This window comes from Bison bison, unplaced genomic scaffold (assembly GCF_000754665.1).
Source record: "Bison bison bison isolate TAMUID 2011002044 unplaced genomic scaffold, Bison_UMD1.0 scf7180017864068, whole genome shotgun sequence".
NCBI classification, from domain to species: Eukaryota; Metazoa; Chordata; class Mammalia; order Artiodactyla; family Bovidae; genus Bison; species Bison bison.
In genome coordinates, this window is record NW_011494640.1 from 5,296,251 (window position 1) to 5,314,414 (window position 18,164).

The 18,164-nt window shown below is 41.0% G+C and overlaps 2 protein-coding genes across 17 annotated transcripts in view; one reads left to right on the top strand and one right to left on the bottom strand.

The window, feature by feature from the left end:
• Positions 1-15,024, bottom strand: part of LOC104986433 (nuclear body protein SP140-like protein) — an 81,723-nt gene extending 66,699 nt beyond the window's left edge. For 8 of the 12 annotated variants that reach the window (XM_010836999.1, XM_010837002.1, XM_010837000.1 and 5 more), the window contains exons 1-2: positions 14,792-15,024; positions 10,099-10,251 (exon numbers count right to left, since the gene is read on the bottom strand). In XM_010836999.1, coding sequence (XP_010835301.1) covers positions 10,099-10,251; positions 14,792-15,021 — 383 coding nt within the window. In that variant the 5' untranslated portion in view covers positions 15,022-15,024. Of the gene's footprint in view, positions 1-9,158; positions 9,776-9,806; positions 10,252-10,356; positions 10,543-13,026; positions 13,151-14,791 lie in introns of those variants that run through there. The other 4 variants (XM_010837003.1, XM_010837006.1, XM_010837004.1 and 1 more) reach the window with 4 other exon arrangements.
• SP110 (SP110 nuclear body protein) overlaps positions 14,912-18,164 on the top strand; it is a 50,159-nt gene continuing 46,906 nt past the window's right edge. For all 5 annotated transcript variants that reach the window (XM_010836993.1, XM_010836989.1, XM_010836990.1 and 2 more), the window contains exons 1-2: positions 14,912-15,025; positions 17,039-17,186. In XM_010836993.1, the coding sequence (XP_010835295.1) occupies positions 17,049-17,186 (138 nt within the window). In that variant the 5' untranslated portion in view covers positions 14,912-15,025; positions 17,039-17,048. The remainder of the gene's footprint in view (positions 15,026-17,038; positions 17,187-18,164) is intronic.

Genomic DNA, 18,164 nt, shown 5'->3' on the forward strand with positions numbered 1-18,164 from the left:
CTTTGGTGCTCAGCTTTCTTCACAGTCCAACTCTCACAGCCATACATGACCACTGGAAAAACCATAGCCTTGACTAGACGGACCTTTGTTGGCAAAGTAATGTCTCTGCTTTTTAATATGCTGTCTAGGTTGGTCATAACTTTCCTTAGATTTTATTTTCTTTTTTTTATAGCTTCTGAATGCTTTATATATGAAATGGTATATTATAATGACTATTCTTTTTTCTACATGAATATTCAATGCATGTATTTTTATACAATTTTTCAAGGTTACATTCTATTTGCAGTTATGACAAAATACTATCTATAATTCCCCATGTTGTACAATACATCGTTGCAGCCTATGTTACACTCAGTAGTTTGTATCTCCCAGTCTTCCACTCTAAATTCCCTCTCCCCCATTTCTCCCCACTGGTAATCACCAGTTTGAGTTCTAAATCTATGAATCTGCTTCTTCTTTGTTATATTCAGTAGTTGGTTGTAGTTTTTAGATTCCATATGTAAGTGATATCATCCAGTATTTATCTTTCTCTGTCTGACTTACTTCACTTAGTATCCATATATGTTGTGGCAACTGGCAAAATTTCATTCATTATTTATTGCTGAGTAGTATTCCATATGGAAAAAGAAATGGCACCGCACTCCAGTATTCTTGCCTGGAGAATCCCAAGGACAGAGGAGCCTGGTGGGCTACAGTCCATGGGGTCACAAAGATCGAATGACTAAGCACAGCACAGCACACAGTATTCCATATACATATATATGAAAAGAAAGTTAATATATATATATGAAAAGAAAGCTAGTCACTCAGTCATTTCCGATTCTTTGCAACTCCCATAGACTGTAGCCCACCAGACTTCTCTGTCCATGAGATTCTCCAGGCAAGAATACTGGAGTGGGTAGCCATTCCCTTCTCCACGGGATTCTTCCTGACCCAGGGATTGAACCCGAGTTTCCTGCATTTCAGGCAGATTCTTTACCATCTGAGGCTCCAGGGAAGCCATATATATATATAAAGACAATGGCAACTAATCCTGCTAGAAGAACTGGGGTGCATATATCTTTCAAATTGGTGTTATTGCTTTTTTCAGATATATACCCAAGAGTGAAATTGCTGAGTCATATTGTATTTTTAGTTTTTTGAGGAGGTTCCATATTGTTTTCTACAACGGCTGCACCAATTTACATCAGCAATATAGGAAGGCTCCCTTTTCTCTACATCCCCACCAACATGTGTTATTTGCCTTTTTGATGATAGATACTCAGTGGAGAGTCCACATGGATGAAACTATGCTCTTGTGGAAGGGCCAGAATAGATGGAATCTACTTAGAGAATAATCGAGGGTGTAGTGGAAGAACACCCTGGGCTTAAGGAACACCTGAACCTTAAAGAGCTCACCCTGTGCTACTTACAACTACCGTAAAGAGACTTTCACCCAAACTCTCTTTGGAAAACATTGAAATTTAAAATGATAAAACTTTATAGGAATTTATAATGATATTGTGACGGTTAATTTTAAGTGTCAAACTGGAGGGATTGGGAGGATAAGACTACTATTTTATGTTAAATTGGTGAAATTTGAGTAAGCAGTTTGCCCTACATAATGTGAGCTGGGCCTCATCCAATCAGTTGAAGGCCTGAATAAAACAAAAAGACCAACCTCCTTGACTAAGAAGGAATTCTCCAGCTGACTACTTTCAGAGACTCTGCAGGGTCTCTGGGCTGCTGGCCCATAGCAGACTTCGGACTTGCTGGCCTCCATTATTGTGTGAGACAATTCCTTATTAATAGATCTCTCTCTCTTTCCACACACACACACATACACACAATACAGCCTATTGGTTCTGTTTCTCTGAAGAATTCTGACAAATACACATCATCAAAAAAAAAGTTACAAAGAAATAAAAAATAAACTGAGATAATACTACAGAATCTACCACTGAACTGAAAGTCTTCTTAGTTAATAACAAATAGAAGAAATCTCTGGAAGGTATAAGAGAAATAAACCACTCCCATGTGTAACCTCAGAGGCAGGAATGGCATTCCACATCATAACATTAGGTCGAAGACTTTTATCTGATAAAGTTTCAATTAAATGTTGAGAATATGTCGTTCTCTTTGGTCTAATCTAGAGGTGTGTATGAATATTCAAAACTAGGGCAGGGTTGTTCTGTATCTTAACCTGTCTGTGGAAGTGTTATATGCACTAAGAACTATAAGAGCTCTGGATTTCAGACATAACCACATCTCTGAGAAGTAATTTTAGTACTCGAAAAGCTTTGTAATTCTGATTCTTGCTTGATAAATTGTTTCCCTTGCTGATAATTTCTTAATCCACTTCTTGGTGTTGCTAAAAGGTATATAGACTCATAGGATATTTTTTATCCCACTGTAAGAGGGTCATTGGAATTTCCCATTCTCCAAATACACATCATGATAGAAAAAAATCCATTTCTTCATTGAATTCCTTAAAAAATGAAAAAGACTTCTGGTTAAAGATAGTTGATTGAAAACAAGTGCTTTTCCTCCTCTCTCGCTAGAGAGTCCTATAAAACATTAGTAAAGGAATTAAAGTCATAATGACTAAGATAAAAGGATTAGATGGGATACTTAAACCAAAGTCTGAAAAAGTGGTCAGGACGTTCATCACTATTACTGGTGGTGGATGCTCCCAGGGGTCAGAGAGAGGCCTAGTGTGCCTTAGAGGCCCCTGGGGAGGTAGAGCAGGCAGGGAAGAAGACACAACAATGAAAACAGAGGGGTTGTTTGAAAGGAGAAAATATAAATCGATGTGCTCCCTTACTCCTCCCTGACCCCGACACAGAACTTCTCCATCTAGGCAGGAGACTAGAGGTTCCTTCTTAAGGAAACTGCAAATGACTCAGGGAAAAAACTTCTTCGCCTTTGGCCATTTGGGATCCACCCAGAAAAGCCACAAGTTTTCAAGCCCATCTCATTAAACGGAGTCCCAAGCTAGCTTATCAGTGCCTTGCCCTTAAGAATGAACAATTACTGACCACAGCCGTTCATGGAAACCAACAGCATGAAAGGGCGGAACCAAGATGATCAGAGAGCAAAAATTACTCCAGCGTAAACAGAAATGTTACAGGAAACAGAGTTTCTTTAAAAAACAAAACACACATACGAGACAATATCATGTCCAGGATGCCAAGAAGAAAAGACCAGAAAATAAGATCATGGGCCTGGAAATTTTAAAAGAGTACTGAATTTTTTTTTTTTTTTAAAGTTTAACTCAAATGATCATAAAATAAAGACAACAGAATTTTTCCAGAACATAGCTGGAAAAAAATTGTAAAGGAGAAAGGGAAAGCAAATTTGAAACATCTGACTGTCTAAAATAGTTATGCTAGTGTGTAGATTCAGAATTAAAAGGAAATGAGTAAAACATATATGCCCTGTTCAGTCATTCGTGTGTGAAATGTGAAAGAAAAATAGCTGTACCAAGGCTCAGAAAACACATCACTCGCGTGCGCTCTGTGTTGGTCACACAGTCTTCAGTGTTCAATATTCTGTGTGTGTGTGCTTAGTTGCTCAGTCGTGTCCAGCTTTTTGTGACCCCATGGACAGTAGTAGCCTGCCAGGCTCCTCTGTCCATGGAATTCTAGGCAAGATACTGGAGTGTGTTGTCACGCCCTCCTCCAGGGGATCTTCCCAACCCAGGGATCGAACCCAGGTCTCCTGCATTGCAGCGGATTCTGTACCATCAGAGCCACCAGGGAAGCCCTCAAAGTTCTTTCCTTCTGGGCAAAGGTAGGGTTGCACCTTCTTGCCTTCTTGTGCTGATGGGTGTCACTTTGGAGAGGAATTCGGAGCCAGCACGTGAGTCATGCTCACCGTACCTCAGCTTGCTGTGATGGCTGTCATTTCAGATGGTGGCTCTCCACCAGTCGGAGACAGTCCAGGATGAGGAGTCCCTGAAGCAGCCGGGGACCCGTGAGATTTTTAGAACTGTCTGTTCCAAAGGAATGTGCTGTGGTGCTTAGTCGCTCAGTCGTGTCCCATGCTTTGCAACCCTTTGGACTGTAGCCCACCAGGCTCCTTGATCCATGGGATTTTTTTCAGGCAAGAATGCTAGAGTGGGTCAGCATTTCCTCTTCTACAGGATCTTCCCAACCCAGGGATCGAACCTGCATCTCCTATGGCTCTTGTGTTGCAGGCAGATTCTTTACCCGCTAAGCCACTGGGGAAGCTCATTACAATACAATAATCTACTCCAATCTTACTGACACATGGTCTGGGACAAATTATTTGCTGATGTTTATAATAAGAGAATCAGGAAATCAATACCAGCAAGTTCTGTTATACAAGAAGTGGAAGGCATTACTAAAAACAGCTAAAATACTAATGTCTAAAAACTGTAAATTTCATTTGAAAACAGAAAGTACATCTCAAAATTATTTTACAACAGTAATTCTCAAAGTGTGATCTGGGGACCCTGGGGATTTTGTGCAAAACCCTTTCAGGTGTCATCAAAGCCAAAACTATTTTCATATAAGATGTTATTTACCCTTTTTTCTCTCATCCTCTTACAAATGTATAGTAAATTTTTCCAGAGAATACATGGCCAGTGGTATCACAAGAGATTGAATGAAGAAGCAGATAGGAGAATCAAGCTGTTCTCTACAGAATCAGCTATTAGATTTGCAAAAATGTGAACATCGCTAATCTCACCAGTTTATTTTAGAAGACATAGTTATTTTTCATAAAATATGTCATTTATGTTAGCAAGTAATGAGTTCTCACCATCATTATTATTATTAAATGAGTGAGTAAATAAATATATTTAATTGTCCAAAGTTCTACTTTCTCATACAGTAAATATTAATAGGTATAATCTACATGAGCAAAAGCTAATTCTTTGGAATTCCTAATAATATTTCAGAATATAGAGGGTTCAAAAACAAAAAAAATTTCAGAAGACCTATTCTAGAAAGAGAGGATATATATTGCATATAGTAATAAATGCAGTAAACTTACACTAAACTTAGAGTAAACTTAATAAAAAACTTCAGAGTATATTAAAAATTTTAACAAACCAAATATGGGCAAGTTAAAAAACTGTGTTAAATTATTTATTTCAAAGACCCTAAACTCAAATGGGCTGGCTTCACATTTGATGTGTTGAATTAGAGAAACATATACTTGAGAATTAATTAGAAATCATAAGGGTAACAAATAGAATGAAAATGAGACTATAAATCTTACAAAAGATAAAAGTAAAGAAAACATACAGTGTTTCTTAAATGGAGAAAAATGGAGAAGCATTAGATATTAAAAGTTCCCTCAAAATTTATAAGCAAGAAGATATGCGTCATTTTATGTAGATGAAATTTTCATCTGTCAAAGATACAATTTAGCTGTGATACAACTACCAAAGATACAACAACAACAAAGTGACATTAAAAATGTTAAAAGTAAAAAAATGGGCAAGTGACTAATAGTAAAGAATTGCAAACAAGACAGAGAGCAAAATTCACAATATCTGTATTTTAATAACATTTAAGACTACCAATGGGCAAATCTTTCAAGGTTGTTAAAAATTTTTACTTTAAATTTTCAACTCCACAAGTGTATTTTAAAAGATATATGGGATATAAGTTTTTAAAATTGCAAAATATATGTATTAATAACTTGGTCATAAACACAAGAGCATACCAAATATTGGGCCCTGAATTGATCTAAATAAATAATAATAAGGAGATATTAAATAGGTTGCATGTTCTGGCTATAAGATAATATTACAATAGAACCATAATTTTAATATAAAAGTTTTAAGGAAAAAAATCTAAGTTGTAGTGGTTTTAAAAGTTCAATTTTTGGTTTCAGTTCTAACAATGCAAAGACCTAAGAAGTCATCACTGACGTCCTTACAAAAAGAAAAAAGCTAAACAACCTGAATATCAATGCATTTCATGTACACACGGGAAAACTGAAGTGATAGGGCAAACTGTCACCCCCAAAACTGATTGATAGACAAATCCAGGGAATTACAGATGAAATCAGCTATCTGGAATAGAAGCCACTTAGAGTCATAGACCACAGAAACACTTAAATGGTAAGTTTAAATGGAGACTGAATGTGGATTTACATGAGAATGAGAAACTCCTGGGGACCCAGGGGAAGGGCAATTAACTCAAAATCCAGCTCCTTCTAGGCTTCTATATCATTTAATGGAGTGAGGAAAGAGAAAATATCTAAGAAGTCATTCTAAAAATTACAGTCTAGGAACACAGTTCCTCTACAAGACTGGAATTTAATCATAAGACTAAAGAATGTTTTCTCTGTACCTTACCTCTTCATCAAGAGGGCTCCAGTATAATAATAAGTGAGGATTATACCAGACCACCTGATCTGCCTCTTGAGAAATTTGTATGCAGGTCAGGAAGCAACAGTTAGAACTGGACATGGAACAACAGACTGGTTCCAAATAGGAAAAGGAGTTCATCAAGGCTGTATATTGTCACCCTGTTTATTTAACTTATATGCAGAGTACATCATGAGAAACACTGGACTGGAAGAAACACAAGCTGGAATCAAGATTGCCGGGAGAAATAACAATAACCTCAGATATGCAGATGACACCACCCTTATGGCAGAAAGTGAAGAGGAACTCAAAAGCCTCTTGATCAAAGTGAAAGTGGAGAGTGAAAAAGTTGGCTTAAAGCTCAACATTCAGAAAACGAAGATCATGGCATCCGGTCCCACCACTTCATGGGAAATAGATGGGGAAACAGTGGAAACAGTGTCAGACTTTATTTTTCTGGGCTCCAAAATCACTGCAGATGGTGACTGCAGCCATGAAATTAAAAGATGCTTACTCCTTGGAAGGAAAGCTATGACCAACGTAGATAGCATATTAAAAAGCAGAGACATTACTTTGCCAACAAAGGTCCATCTAGTCAAGGCTATGGTTTTTCCTGTGGTCATGTATGGATGTGAGAGTTGGACTGTGAAGAAGGCTGAGCGCCAAAGAATTGATGCTTTTGAACTGTGGTGTTGGAGAAGACTCTTGAGAGTCCCTTGGACTGCAAGGAGATCAGCCATTCTGAAGGAGATCAGCCCTGGGATTTCTTTGGAAGGAATGATGCTAAAGCTGAAACTCTAGTACTTTGGCCACCTCATGTAAAGAGTTGACTCATTGGAAAAGACTCTGATGCTGGGAGGGATTGGGGGCAAGAGGAGAAGGGGACAACAGAGGATGAGATGGCTGGATGGCATCACTGACTCGATGGACATGAGTCTGAGTGAACTCTGGGAGTTCGTGATGGACAGGGAGGGCTGGCGTGCTGCAATTCATGGGGTTGCAAAGAGTCGGACACGACTGAGTGACTGATCTGATCTGATAGCTGAAAGAGCTGAAAGACTCTATTTAATAAATTCTTAGGGAAATACAAAGAAAATAGGAGAGACAAAATATGTTAATGTATAGCACCAAACAAGAAGCAATATAGCTTAATTCAGAGTAGATACGGTTAGTTGTAAATATATATTGCAAACTCTAGGGAAACCAATAAAATGTTCTAAAAGAAGTATATTTGACAGACTAAGAGAGAAGAGAAAATAAAATCACAAAATGCTCTATAAAATGTTCAATTAAACAAACAGGCAGAAAAAGAAAGGGAAAAAAATGGAAGCAAATAAGCACAATGAATAAAAAACAGTTACAAACATGATAGATTTTAATCCAACCACAGGAATAATCACTTTAAATATGAATGGTCTAAATACACCGATTAAAAGACAGAGATTGACAGAGTGAAAAAGTAACACCCAACTATATATTGTCTTTGAGAAAGGAATCTTAAACATAAAACACAGATGGGTTAAAAGTGAAGGGATGAAGAAATGCCATGCCAGCATTAATCCCAGGAAAGTGGTATTAGCTATACTAATTTCAGAGAAAACCTCAAGTAAGGAAAATTTCAGAGACAAAGGGAAGTATTGTATAAAGAGCAAATTTCTCCAAGAAGAGTTAGTAATCCTTAATGTGTACGCAACTCATCTAAGTAGCATCAAAATACGAGACAAAATTTGATAGAACTACAAGAAGAAATAGACAAATCCACTTCTGTTGTTGGAGAGTTCAATTCCCCTCTTTTAGTAATTGATAGAACAAGGAGGCAGAAAGTAAGTAAAAATATAGTTGACCTGAACAGCACCACCAATCTGATTTACCTGACACTTAAAGACTATTTATTCTACAGTGACAAAATATACACACCACTCATGCTCACCTGAAATATTTACTAAAAGGCACCACATTCTGAGCTGTAAAACTTATCTTAACAAATTAAAAGGAAAATAAATCAGAAAAAATTATATTCTCAGACAGCAATAAAAGTAGAAATAACCTGTAGAAAATATAAAAGTAGAAATATACCTGTGTATTTTGAAAATTCCAGAATACTTAAAGACAAAACAGCCTATTTCTAGAATTAAAGAAGTCTCCAGGGAAATTTAAAATTATTTAGAACAAAATTAAAATGAAAACACACTTTCACAAAAGTTACAGAATGCAGCACAAAGGTGCTTAGAGAAACATGTGTGGTGTTAAAATGCATATTAGAAGAAAGATCTAAATCAATAACACAAGCTTCCATCTGAAGAAACTAGAGAAAAAGGAGAAATTTAAGCCTACGTCAAGCAGAAGAAATCATAAAAATCAGGTAATAATTAATAACACTGAAACAGGAAAGCAGAAAAAAACCAATGAAACCAGAAGCTAATTTTTTTAATCAATACAATTGATAAACTTCTATCTAGACTAATAAAGAAAATGATGGCAGAAATTACCAATATCAAAAACAAAACAGGGCTCATCACTATTAACCCTGTGAACATTGAAAGGATAATAAAGAAATAATACTACAGATTACGCTGTCCCTACAAATCTGATAAAATGGGCAAACCTTGAAACAAACTGCCGAAGCTCACACAAAGAGATAGCTCATCTGAACAGGTCTGTATCTATTAAAGGAACTGAATCAATAAATAATAGCCTTCCAAAAAAGAAAGCACCAGGCCCAGATGGTATCACTAGTGAATTCTACCAAACCACTTCACCTATAACCTCTTCCAGAAAATAGAAGCAGATGTACCCCCTCCTAGCTCATTCTGTGAGATCAGCATTACCCCACCTCAGAGCTTTTCTTTTCCTGCCTGGAAGCCAAAGGCTAGTTGGACTTCAAGCTCCACTGGCTCATTCTCCCATGTCTCAGGAGCAAGTGGGAGCAGGGATGCAGTCAGCCTCCAGGAGAAAGGGCGCTGGGCACTAAGGACCTGGCAGGCTGCACCACAGCAGGTAGAAATGCTGGGGCCCAGCTAGTGCCAGAAATAGCCCCCAGCTTGGCAGCCCAGGTTAGAGGAGTTATGATACACTTTTACATTGCTGAAATTGTTTACCACTAAAAATAGATTGATGGTTGACAATAAGTCTTCTCTTTTTCAAAGACAATTTCCCTCTTTCTCTAGCCCGATGTGTAAAACCTCCCAGAATAGAAAAGACAGCTGCTCCCTCCCTGCCTGTTTGCATTCATTCGTGTTGAGCCCCATCTACTTTCAGTTCCTCCTAGCGAGTTCCTGAGTTGACTCTCAGACTCAGGGCTCTGACAAAACTGGGACCCCTCACTACCCAGAAACCGCGCAACATTTTTAACAACAGTTGGGCCATCAATTTGGATGTTAATTTTTCTAAAAAGATGCTTCCTGGACAGAATTGTCTTTGGAGGTAGGGATGGAGAAGGCACTGGGGGGAATGAGAGGGCTCAGAGGGCATGAGGACTCACCCAACCTTGCTGCAAGCCTCCGAGGGGCCGGGGAGTTCCAACAGGGCCCACCCAGCTTCATGGCAGTTACAGGGAAATAAGAAGGGGGCATCAGTCAAGGTGTCCTTCAGCTTTCCCCACGGCTAATCCACCGCCATTTGTGAAATCGCCTCCACTCATTAACTGATTGATTTGTCATCTCATTCTGTTTATGCCTGCAGGCTGAGACCGGGTAGGCAGAAACAACGAGCACGGGCGCCAGGACATGCTCTCTCCTTAGGAGAGGCGCAGGACACAGGAGGCCAGGACTAACCTGCAGTTAGAGGGGCTGCCTGCACTTGCCATCTTCTTCTTAGACCATGGAGCCAGCCCCAGATCACTCTTGCTTAGATTTTCATTGCCTCTGTCCTTTCCCGGAGCTGTGACGACAAAGTCTGCCCATCTATCAGCCCCTTGGGTGCGGCACCTAAAGGATAAAAGCAAAGTGAAACAGCTGAACTGGGTGCCTTCAACACGCTGGTCTTTCCTCCTCCCAGTCTCAGCCCCCAGGGAGGAGGAACAGAGCACCCACAGAAGAGAGGGAACGCCTCGCTCCTGCAAAGAGGAGAGGGCAGGAAGACTCCTTGAACTCAAACAGATCAGACGCGTTTTGAGGTGAAGTGGCACAGTGCTGACTAGGAGGAAGAAACCACGTTTGCTCCTGCCCCCTGCCAAGGTGGCTGTGAGAAGCAAAAAAAGGAAAGTCAGACATTTCAGATTTTCTCATACGCCATACGCCCATGGGCTGACCCGGCACAGTCGTGAGCCTGGATTGGATGAATCAGACCCAGTATTCAGATCCAATATTCAGACCCAGGACTGGAGAGAACCGAAATGCTGGAGAAAATATTCTTCAAAATTTCTGGAAAGCAGCCAGAGGCCAAAAAGATCTCTCCCAACTCCTGCAACCAGAAGGAAGAGCTAAGTTTGGGCAGAGAAGCCTGATGTGCAATTCTAAGTTTTCTTGAATCTATGGGCACTTTTCAAATGCAGCCAGGAGTGCTTAGGAAAAAAATTGAGCTTCAACTAGTCTCTGAAATCTCAAAGTGACAGGCTTTTCATTGGATGGGAGCAGGGTTTAGAACTAAGACTCCCTACATCTTAAAGGACAAAGTGATGATGCTAGCAACAAGTGTGTTACATTTATGTTTGTACATCATTTTTTCATTTATAGCCAGCTCTCATTTTGTAAAGGATTTGGAGCAACTTTGGAAAAGTTTGATGGAGCTAGTGGTAAAGAACCCACCTGCCAATGCAGGAGACATAAGAGAAGCTGGTTCCATCCCTGGGTCTGGAAGCTGATTCCATCCCTGGGTCTGGAGGAGGGCATGGCAACCCACTCCAGTTATTCTTGCCTGGAGAATCTCACAGACAGAGGAGCCCAACAGGGTCTCAAAGAGTCAGACAGGATTGAAGCGACTTAACAGGCACTCGGGAAAAGCATACTACATCAGCATAAAGTTGAAAGATAAAGGAACAGGGGCAAAGCACAGATAAATAAGTAAAACCAGATGAATAGAAATCCAGGCAGGACAATGGGGCAAAGATAGAGGTGAATGGCAGTCAAGGTGTCTGTAGATTCCAGGGTCTTGGTGAGAGTCATGGGCCAAAGTAGGTGAGAACTGGGAACCTCCAAGTAGTGTTTTCGAAGTATGTCTCACTGAATCCCAGTGCTTCTGGCTCACTATAGGTATGCTCGAAAATCTGCATAAATATGTTTTCCAAGTATAGGGGGCAGAAGATTTCTACCTCTCTACCCTCGTCTGTTCTCTTTCCCCCAATCAGGTGCCAGGACGTGATGAGCCCAGTGGGCAGGGTCTGTGTGCCTACCAGGTGCTGACATACCTGGGACTGCCCACCTCTCTCTCTCCCTCACTTTGTTGGGAAAGAGGCTAGTAAACTCTGCCTCTGTCGGGCATCGTTGTCCTTGGTTTTTGAACTCCATTGGGCACAGTGGCCCCAATAAAGTCGGACACAGACTAGAGCAGCTGGCATAAATATGCCGTCTTTTTTGCTTATAAGCACAGGGTCTTTGGTGTTCCTCAGCTGATGGTAGTAAGATTAGGGCTTAGGGGGTATTTCTGCCAAATTTACAAGAAAATTTAACTTGGCAATATTCTGCATTAGCCAGATAATGATAGGAACTTTAGCTTCTGTTTTCCCACTGCCAGTTTTCCTCTGTGTTCACTAGGGAATCAGTGTCTCTAGGATAAGATCAGGGATGTCTGGTGCAAGCCCACTGATGACCATCAGATGGTCCCTGGCTCATAAGGGAGGGGTAGCGTTGTCTCCTTCTTCTTCCATATGACCTGGGGGATGAGGAGATTCTGACCTGCCTCCTTGCTCTTTTCTCCCACCCAGACTTAGGTCAAGTAGGTGATAATCTTTGAAGGCAAGTTAATACTTTCTTTCTCCCTGAAAAAATGTCTCTCCGTTTTGTTAAGTGTGCTAAGATCTGACATTTGGAATAGGTGTGTGAATTGCAGAGTCCTGATCACAATCCAATGTTATTAGTTAATTTGCTATTAACTTACCGACATCTACTCATCTTTGAACACTATTGGTTTATTTATTTATGTTTTTTTTTATTATTTATTTATGTCTAATTAGGTCAGATAACCCATCTCAGATTGATGACATTTCTGTGAAGATCTGTTGCCCACAATTCACTCTCTGCTACCAGCTTTTTGGGTGTCTCAGTGGTAAAGAATCTGACTGTCAAGCAGGAGACATGGGTTTGATCCCTGGATCAGGAGGATCCCCTGAAGTAAGAAATGGCAACCCACTCCAGTATTCTTGCCTGGGAAACCCCATGTACAGAGGAACCTGGTGGACTATAGTCTATGGGTTCAAAAAAGAGTCAGACATGACTTGGCAACTCAAAAGCAACAACCAACTTTTTAATTAGTTGGGATGTGGGGGTACAATTAACCAAAACTGACTCAGACTAACTCAGGCAGAAAATCAATTTCTTAGAAGTATATTGGGTAGCTCAAAGAATTTATAAGAAGGCTGGAGGACTGGAATAAGAAAATAGGCAGTCTAGGCAGTAAGATCCCCAGCCCAGGCCATGTATGTGGCCACTGATTTGACAAATATATTCTTTCCATTCTGATTAAGAAGGGGGATCAGAAACTTTTTATTCTCACAGGACAGATAAGATGATTCATTCACAGCTTTTCTTGAAGTTATATTAACTCACCTGTCCTTTGTTATAACACAGTCAAAACAGATCTGGATCACCTGGGCCTCTTAAAGAACATTACACAGATCGATTATCTTGGTGACATGGTGGTGATCAGATGGGATGAGGTGGGGCCACACACCTAAAGAGGAAAAAAATTGCTGGCCCTTCAACAACAAGGATGAATCTCAAAAGCACTGTGATTCAAAAGAAGCCAGACACACAAAGGTGCATACTGGGTGTTTCCATTTATGTAAAACTTTAATACAAGCAGAACAAATCTATAGTCAATAGAAAAAGTAGATCAGTGATTACCTGATGCTGGGGTCGGAGAGGAGGGAACTTTCTGGGGTGATAGAATTGGTCTGTATCTTAATTGTGGTTGTAACTCTATTTGTAAACACTCATCATATGCACACCAACAATGGATGTATTTTACACTTCAATAAAATTGAGCTCTTGCCCATGTAGGTTAACCTTGGTTTCAAGGATTCTTAGATCTTAGAACTGTGTTTCCCATTTGTTTTGTTTTCTTTTTTCTGAGGGATAGGACACCATATGTGTCCTGGTAGGGGAACCCATGGACTGAATACATTTGAGCATCAGTGATTTCAGTTCAGTTCAGTTCAGTTCAGTCGCTCAGTGGTGTCCGACTCTTTGCGACCCCATGAACCGCAGCACACCAGGCCTCCCTGTCCATCACCAACTCCTCAAGTTTACTCAAACTCATGTCCATTGAGTCAGTGATGCCATCCAACCATCTCATCCTCTGTCATCCCTTCTCCTCCCGCCTTCAATTTTTCCCTCAAGGTCTTTTCAAATGAGTCAGCTCTTTGCATCAGGTGGCCAAAGTATTGGGGTTTCAGCTTCAACATCAGTCCTTCCAATGAACACCCAGGACTGATTTCCTTTAGGATAGACTGGTTGAATCTCCTTGCAGTCCAAGGGACTCTCAAGAGTCTTCTCCAACACCATAGTTCAAAAGCATCAATTCTTCGGTGCTCAGCTTTCTTTATAGTCCAACTCTTACATCCATACATGACTACTGGAAAAATTATAGCCTTGACTAGATGGACCTTTGTTGGCAAAGTAATGTCTCTGCTTTTTAATATGCTGTCTAGGTTGGTCATAACTTTTCTCCCAAGGAGTAAGCAGTGATTTAAAGAAAGTTAAACAGATTCCCACATTAAAGGATTTCTCACAGACCCTACACAACATTGCATATTAGAAATCTTTAACGGGCTGTACAGAGGGGGCATTCCCTGCCTCCCTGGAGGCATCTCCTGGCCCCGACTCTGCCCTAGATCTGGGTTACACACGCTCCCAGCTCCCACCTGCCAGCCTGTTCAAAGACACTTTGGTGCCTGGAGGTCTGCCTGCCACCGCATGATTTCAGTTCATGTTCAGGCTGCCTTTGATTTCAATTTTCTTAGGTAGTAATTTTATCCTGACAAAGTACGGGCATTTCTGAGTCACCTCACCTCTGCTTTGTTTTTTTCCCTTAAATTTGATAATCTCTAGTAAATTTATTCAGTTGTGTCACGATCACCACAATTCAGTTTGGGTACATCTTCATTACTCCAAAAAGTATAGAAGGAAGAGGAGTCCTGGGGAAATATAGAGGTGGGTAGGGAGGCAAACAGACGGCAGATTCCCAGTTCCTGGGGACCCTGGGGCTGACCCCTGGGCCTCCTCCCCTCTGTACCCCCCTCCCAGGATGGTACCGATAAGCAGCAATCCTCGCAATCCCCCTCCCCAGCCCCGACACGCCCGGGAATCTCACCAGTTTCCGGAGGTAGAGGGAGGCTGCGGACACCGAGGCAGCTCCGCAGGATCGGCCCGAGTACTTTCACTTTCCTTTCCTGGAAGCCAGGCCCTCCTCGTGTGTAGCAAAGCAGAGACTTCCTGTTTTGCCGACTGGTATCTCTCTGCCCTTTTCTCAGTCTCCCAGGAGCCACCCCAGACCAGCCCCTGGATCTGGAAGGGGGCACGAACACGTAGCCATCTCAGCATCCAGGTGGGTTTTCGTCTAGTCTGCTTTATTCACTTTGGATGATTGGCTTTTACCGTTCTTGTCCTGGCAGCAGCTGCAGCTGCTGCATAAAACTAAACAATTTCAACTGTGACTGTCTTTCTTTGTAAAATAGTATTTTCCAAAGAGTCAGAGAGGGGACTGTGGGGTTTAAGAGGAGACAGTTAAAAAGAAGACAAATGATGAGGGGAAGCAAACACAGCTCAATCCTTTATTCCCTAAATTCTAGTTTGTTTTTGTGGTTGGAACTCAAGTTTTGCTCTCCATTGTCCATGAAGGGTGATCCTGCACTCTGCCCCCAACGGGCAGCTCATTCATTATTCACAAGCGACTAGAAGTAGCTGGGAAGCAAGTGGGAAAGAGAAACTCAAGAGAGGATATTTCATTTCTGCTCTAGTGTATTGACTTTTCAATACTTTTTCTTGAAGCACATTCATGATTATTTTCTTGAAATAAATTCCCAGGAATGGAATTTAGGACTCAGGGGGGTATATATTTTAGGGTATTTGGTACTGGTTACTAAATTAATCTCCAGAATGTTGGGACCTGTTTGTATCTGGACCAGGAGTGTCTGTGATTATTGCTTTTATTTGTATCTTGACCAACTTGACAGGCAAAAGTTACCAAGTTGTCTTTGCTCACACGGCTCTGATTACTATAGAGTTACCATGTTTTTTACATATTTATTGTGCATTAGACTCAGTTGTCTGTATATGTCTTTTGTCTTGTTTTTCCCTTACTGGATGTTTGTCTTTGCTCATTCATTTTTAAGACCCTTTTACATAATATGCACCTGAATACTCATCTATGAGATGCCTGCCATATCTTGCACTAGTGAGAAATGGGACCTTGGTCAGATGAGTTCTGCTTGGCCACCAAATACTTTATGCTAGTTATTTAACCTCTCTGTGCCTCAAGTGCTTCCTTGGCAATCCCAACAGATGAAGAGTGAGGAATATGATGGATGTTCTGTTCTGAATGATGTGGTATAGTTAGTCATTCAGGCCCCCTTCCTCGTCTCAGCAAGTGGTCGTTCTGGTGCTTTCTGGCTCTGTGCTGATCTTTGCAATATCCTTCCCCTACGCAGATGGTGAACAGTTAGTTAGTTCCTTTCCCACTGGTTCTCTATCTTCTAGGATTTCTTCACATTATCCTGATAGCATCTTCTCTTATTTTCTAGTACTGTTGTGATGATTGTTTTTTGCAACATATATTTTTTTTCTGTTAAACTTAACATATTTGGGAATGAGGAGAAAGCGACAGGGGAGCTCAATCTGCCACTAGGATTAAATACCTAGAAAATCATTGTGCAGGCATGCTCAGTAGTGTCCAACTCTGCGACCCCATGGACTACAACCCACCAGGCTCCTCTATCCGTGGAATTTTCCAAGCAAGAATACTGGAGTGGGTTGCCATTTCCTACTCCAGGGGATCTTCCCGACCCAGGGATTGAACTTGAATCTCCTGTGTCTCCATAATTACAGTTCAATTTTCTCTTCGATACAAAGTTGGAAAAAAAGATCTGTGTTCATTTTGTGTTTTTTTTTTTTAATCTCTAGGTGATTGAATTTTTTGTTACTGCTTCCCTTTTCTCAACAATTTGTCAAGAATATCAAAGCTGCATTTTCTTCCTATTGTAACTTATTGATATTTTGCATGGCCTATAAATGGTCAACTATTGTGATGTCCCACGGCCATGTCTGTTCTGAGATGTGAAATGGACACAGGAAGCACTCGGTACATAGTGGCTCTGTTTATTACCAGCTGCCCCTTCGGGATTCCTGCGTCACATTGTGGGTCACCTTGCCCTCTGTGTTGCTGAGCACTGTCACTGCTTCCTAAGCCCATGAGTCTTTTCAGCAGAGGTGGCTTTGTGGACTGCTAAAGGATGCCTTTGGGACCAGAATGCCTGTCTCCAGATGACTGTGCAACACAGAGAGTGGCTCCCCTAACTCTGCAAAATCTTTATTCTCCTTTCTTCTTGTGCCCCTTTTGTAGGAGAGACACCATGACCAGGGCCTTGGAAAAGGCTCTTCTTCAGCATTTTATACAACAGAAGCTGGAGATCGCTTATGCCATCAACAAGCCATTTCCCTTCTTCGAAGGCCTCCGAGACAACTTCTTCATCACTGAGAGACTGTACAGGGTGAGTCACTTGGTGCTTTGCCATGGCAACCCACCCCGACCAAGAACGCCCGACCACCGAGGTCTCAAACCACAACACTCCAGAGCTTCTAGATTTGAAAGTTCCAGACTAAAATGGTCGTTACCAGGGAGAGAAGGTGTCCAAGGTAGGGGACTTCAAACTCAGTTCAGTTCAGTTGCTGAGTCGTGTCCGACTCTTTGCGACCCCATGAATTGCAGCACGCCAGGCCTTGTCCATCACCAACTCCCGGAGCCTTCTTCACAGTCCAACTCTCACATCCATACATGACCACTGGAAAAACCATAGCCTTGACTAGATGGACCTTTGTTGGCAAAGTAATGTCTCTGCTTTTGAATATGCTATCTAGGTTGGTCATAACTTTCCTTCCAAGGAGTAAAGCGTCTTTTAATTTCATGGCTGCAGTCACCATCTGCAGTGATTTTGGAGCCCCCAAAAATAAAGTCTGACACTGTTTCCACTGTTTCATCATCTATTTCCCATGAAGTGATGGGACCAGATGCCATGATCTTCGTTTTCTGAATGTTGAGCTTTAAGCCAACTTTTTCACTCTACTCTTTCACCTTCATCAAGACGCTTTTGAGTTCCTCTTCACTTTCTGCCATAAGGGTGGTGTCATCTGCATATCTGAGGTTATTGATATTTCTCCCAGCAATCTTGATTCCAGCTTGTGCTTCTTCCAGCCCAGCGTTTCTCATGATGTACTCTGCATATAAGTTAAATAAGCAGAGTGACAATATACAGCCTTGATGTACTCCTTTTCCTATTTGGAACCAGTCTGTTGTTCCATATCCAGTTCTAACTGTTGTTTCCTGACCTGCATACAAATTTCTCAAGAGGCAGGTCAGGTGGTCTGGAATTCCCATCTCTTTCAGAATTTTCCACAGTTTATTTTGATCCACACAGTCAAAGGCTTTGGCATAGTCAATAAAGCAGAAATAGATGTTTTTCTGGAACTCT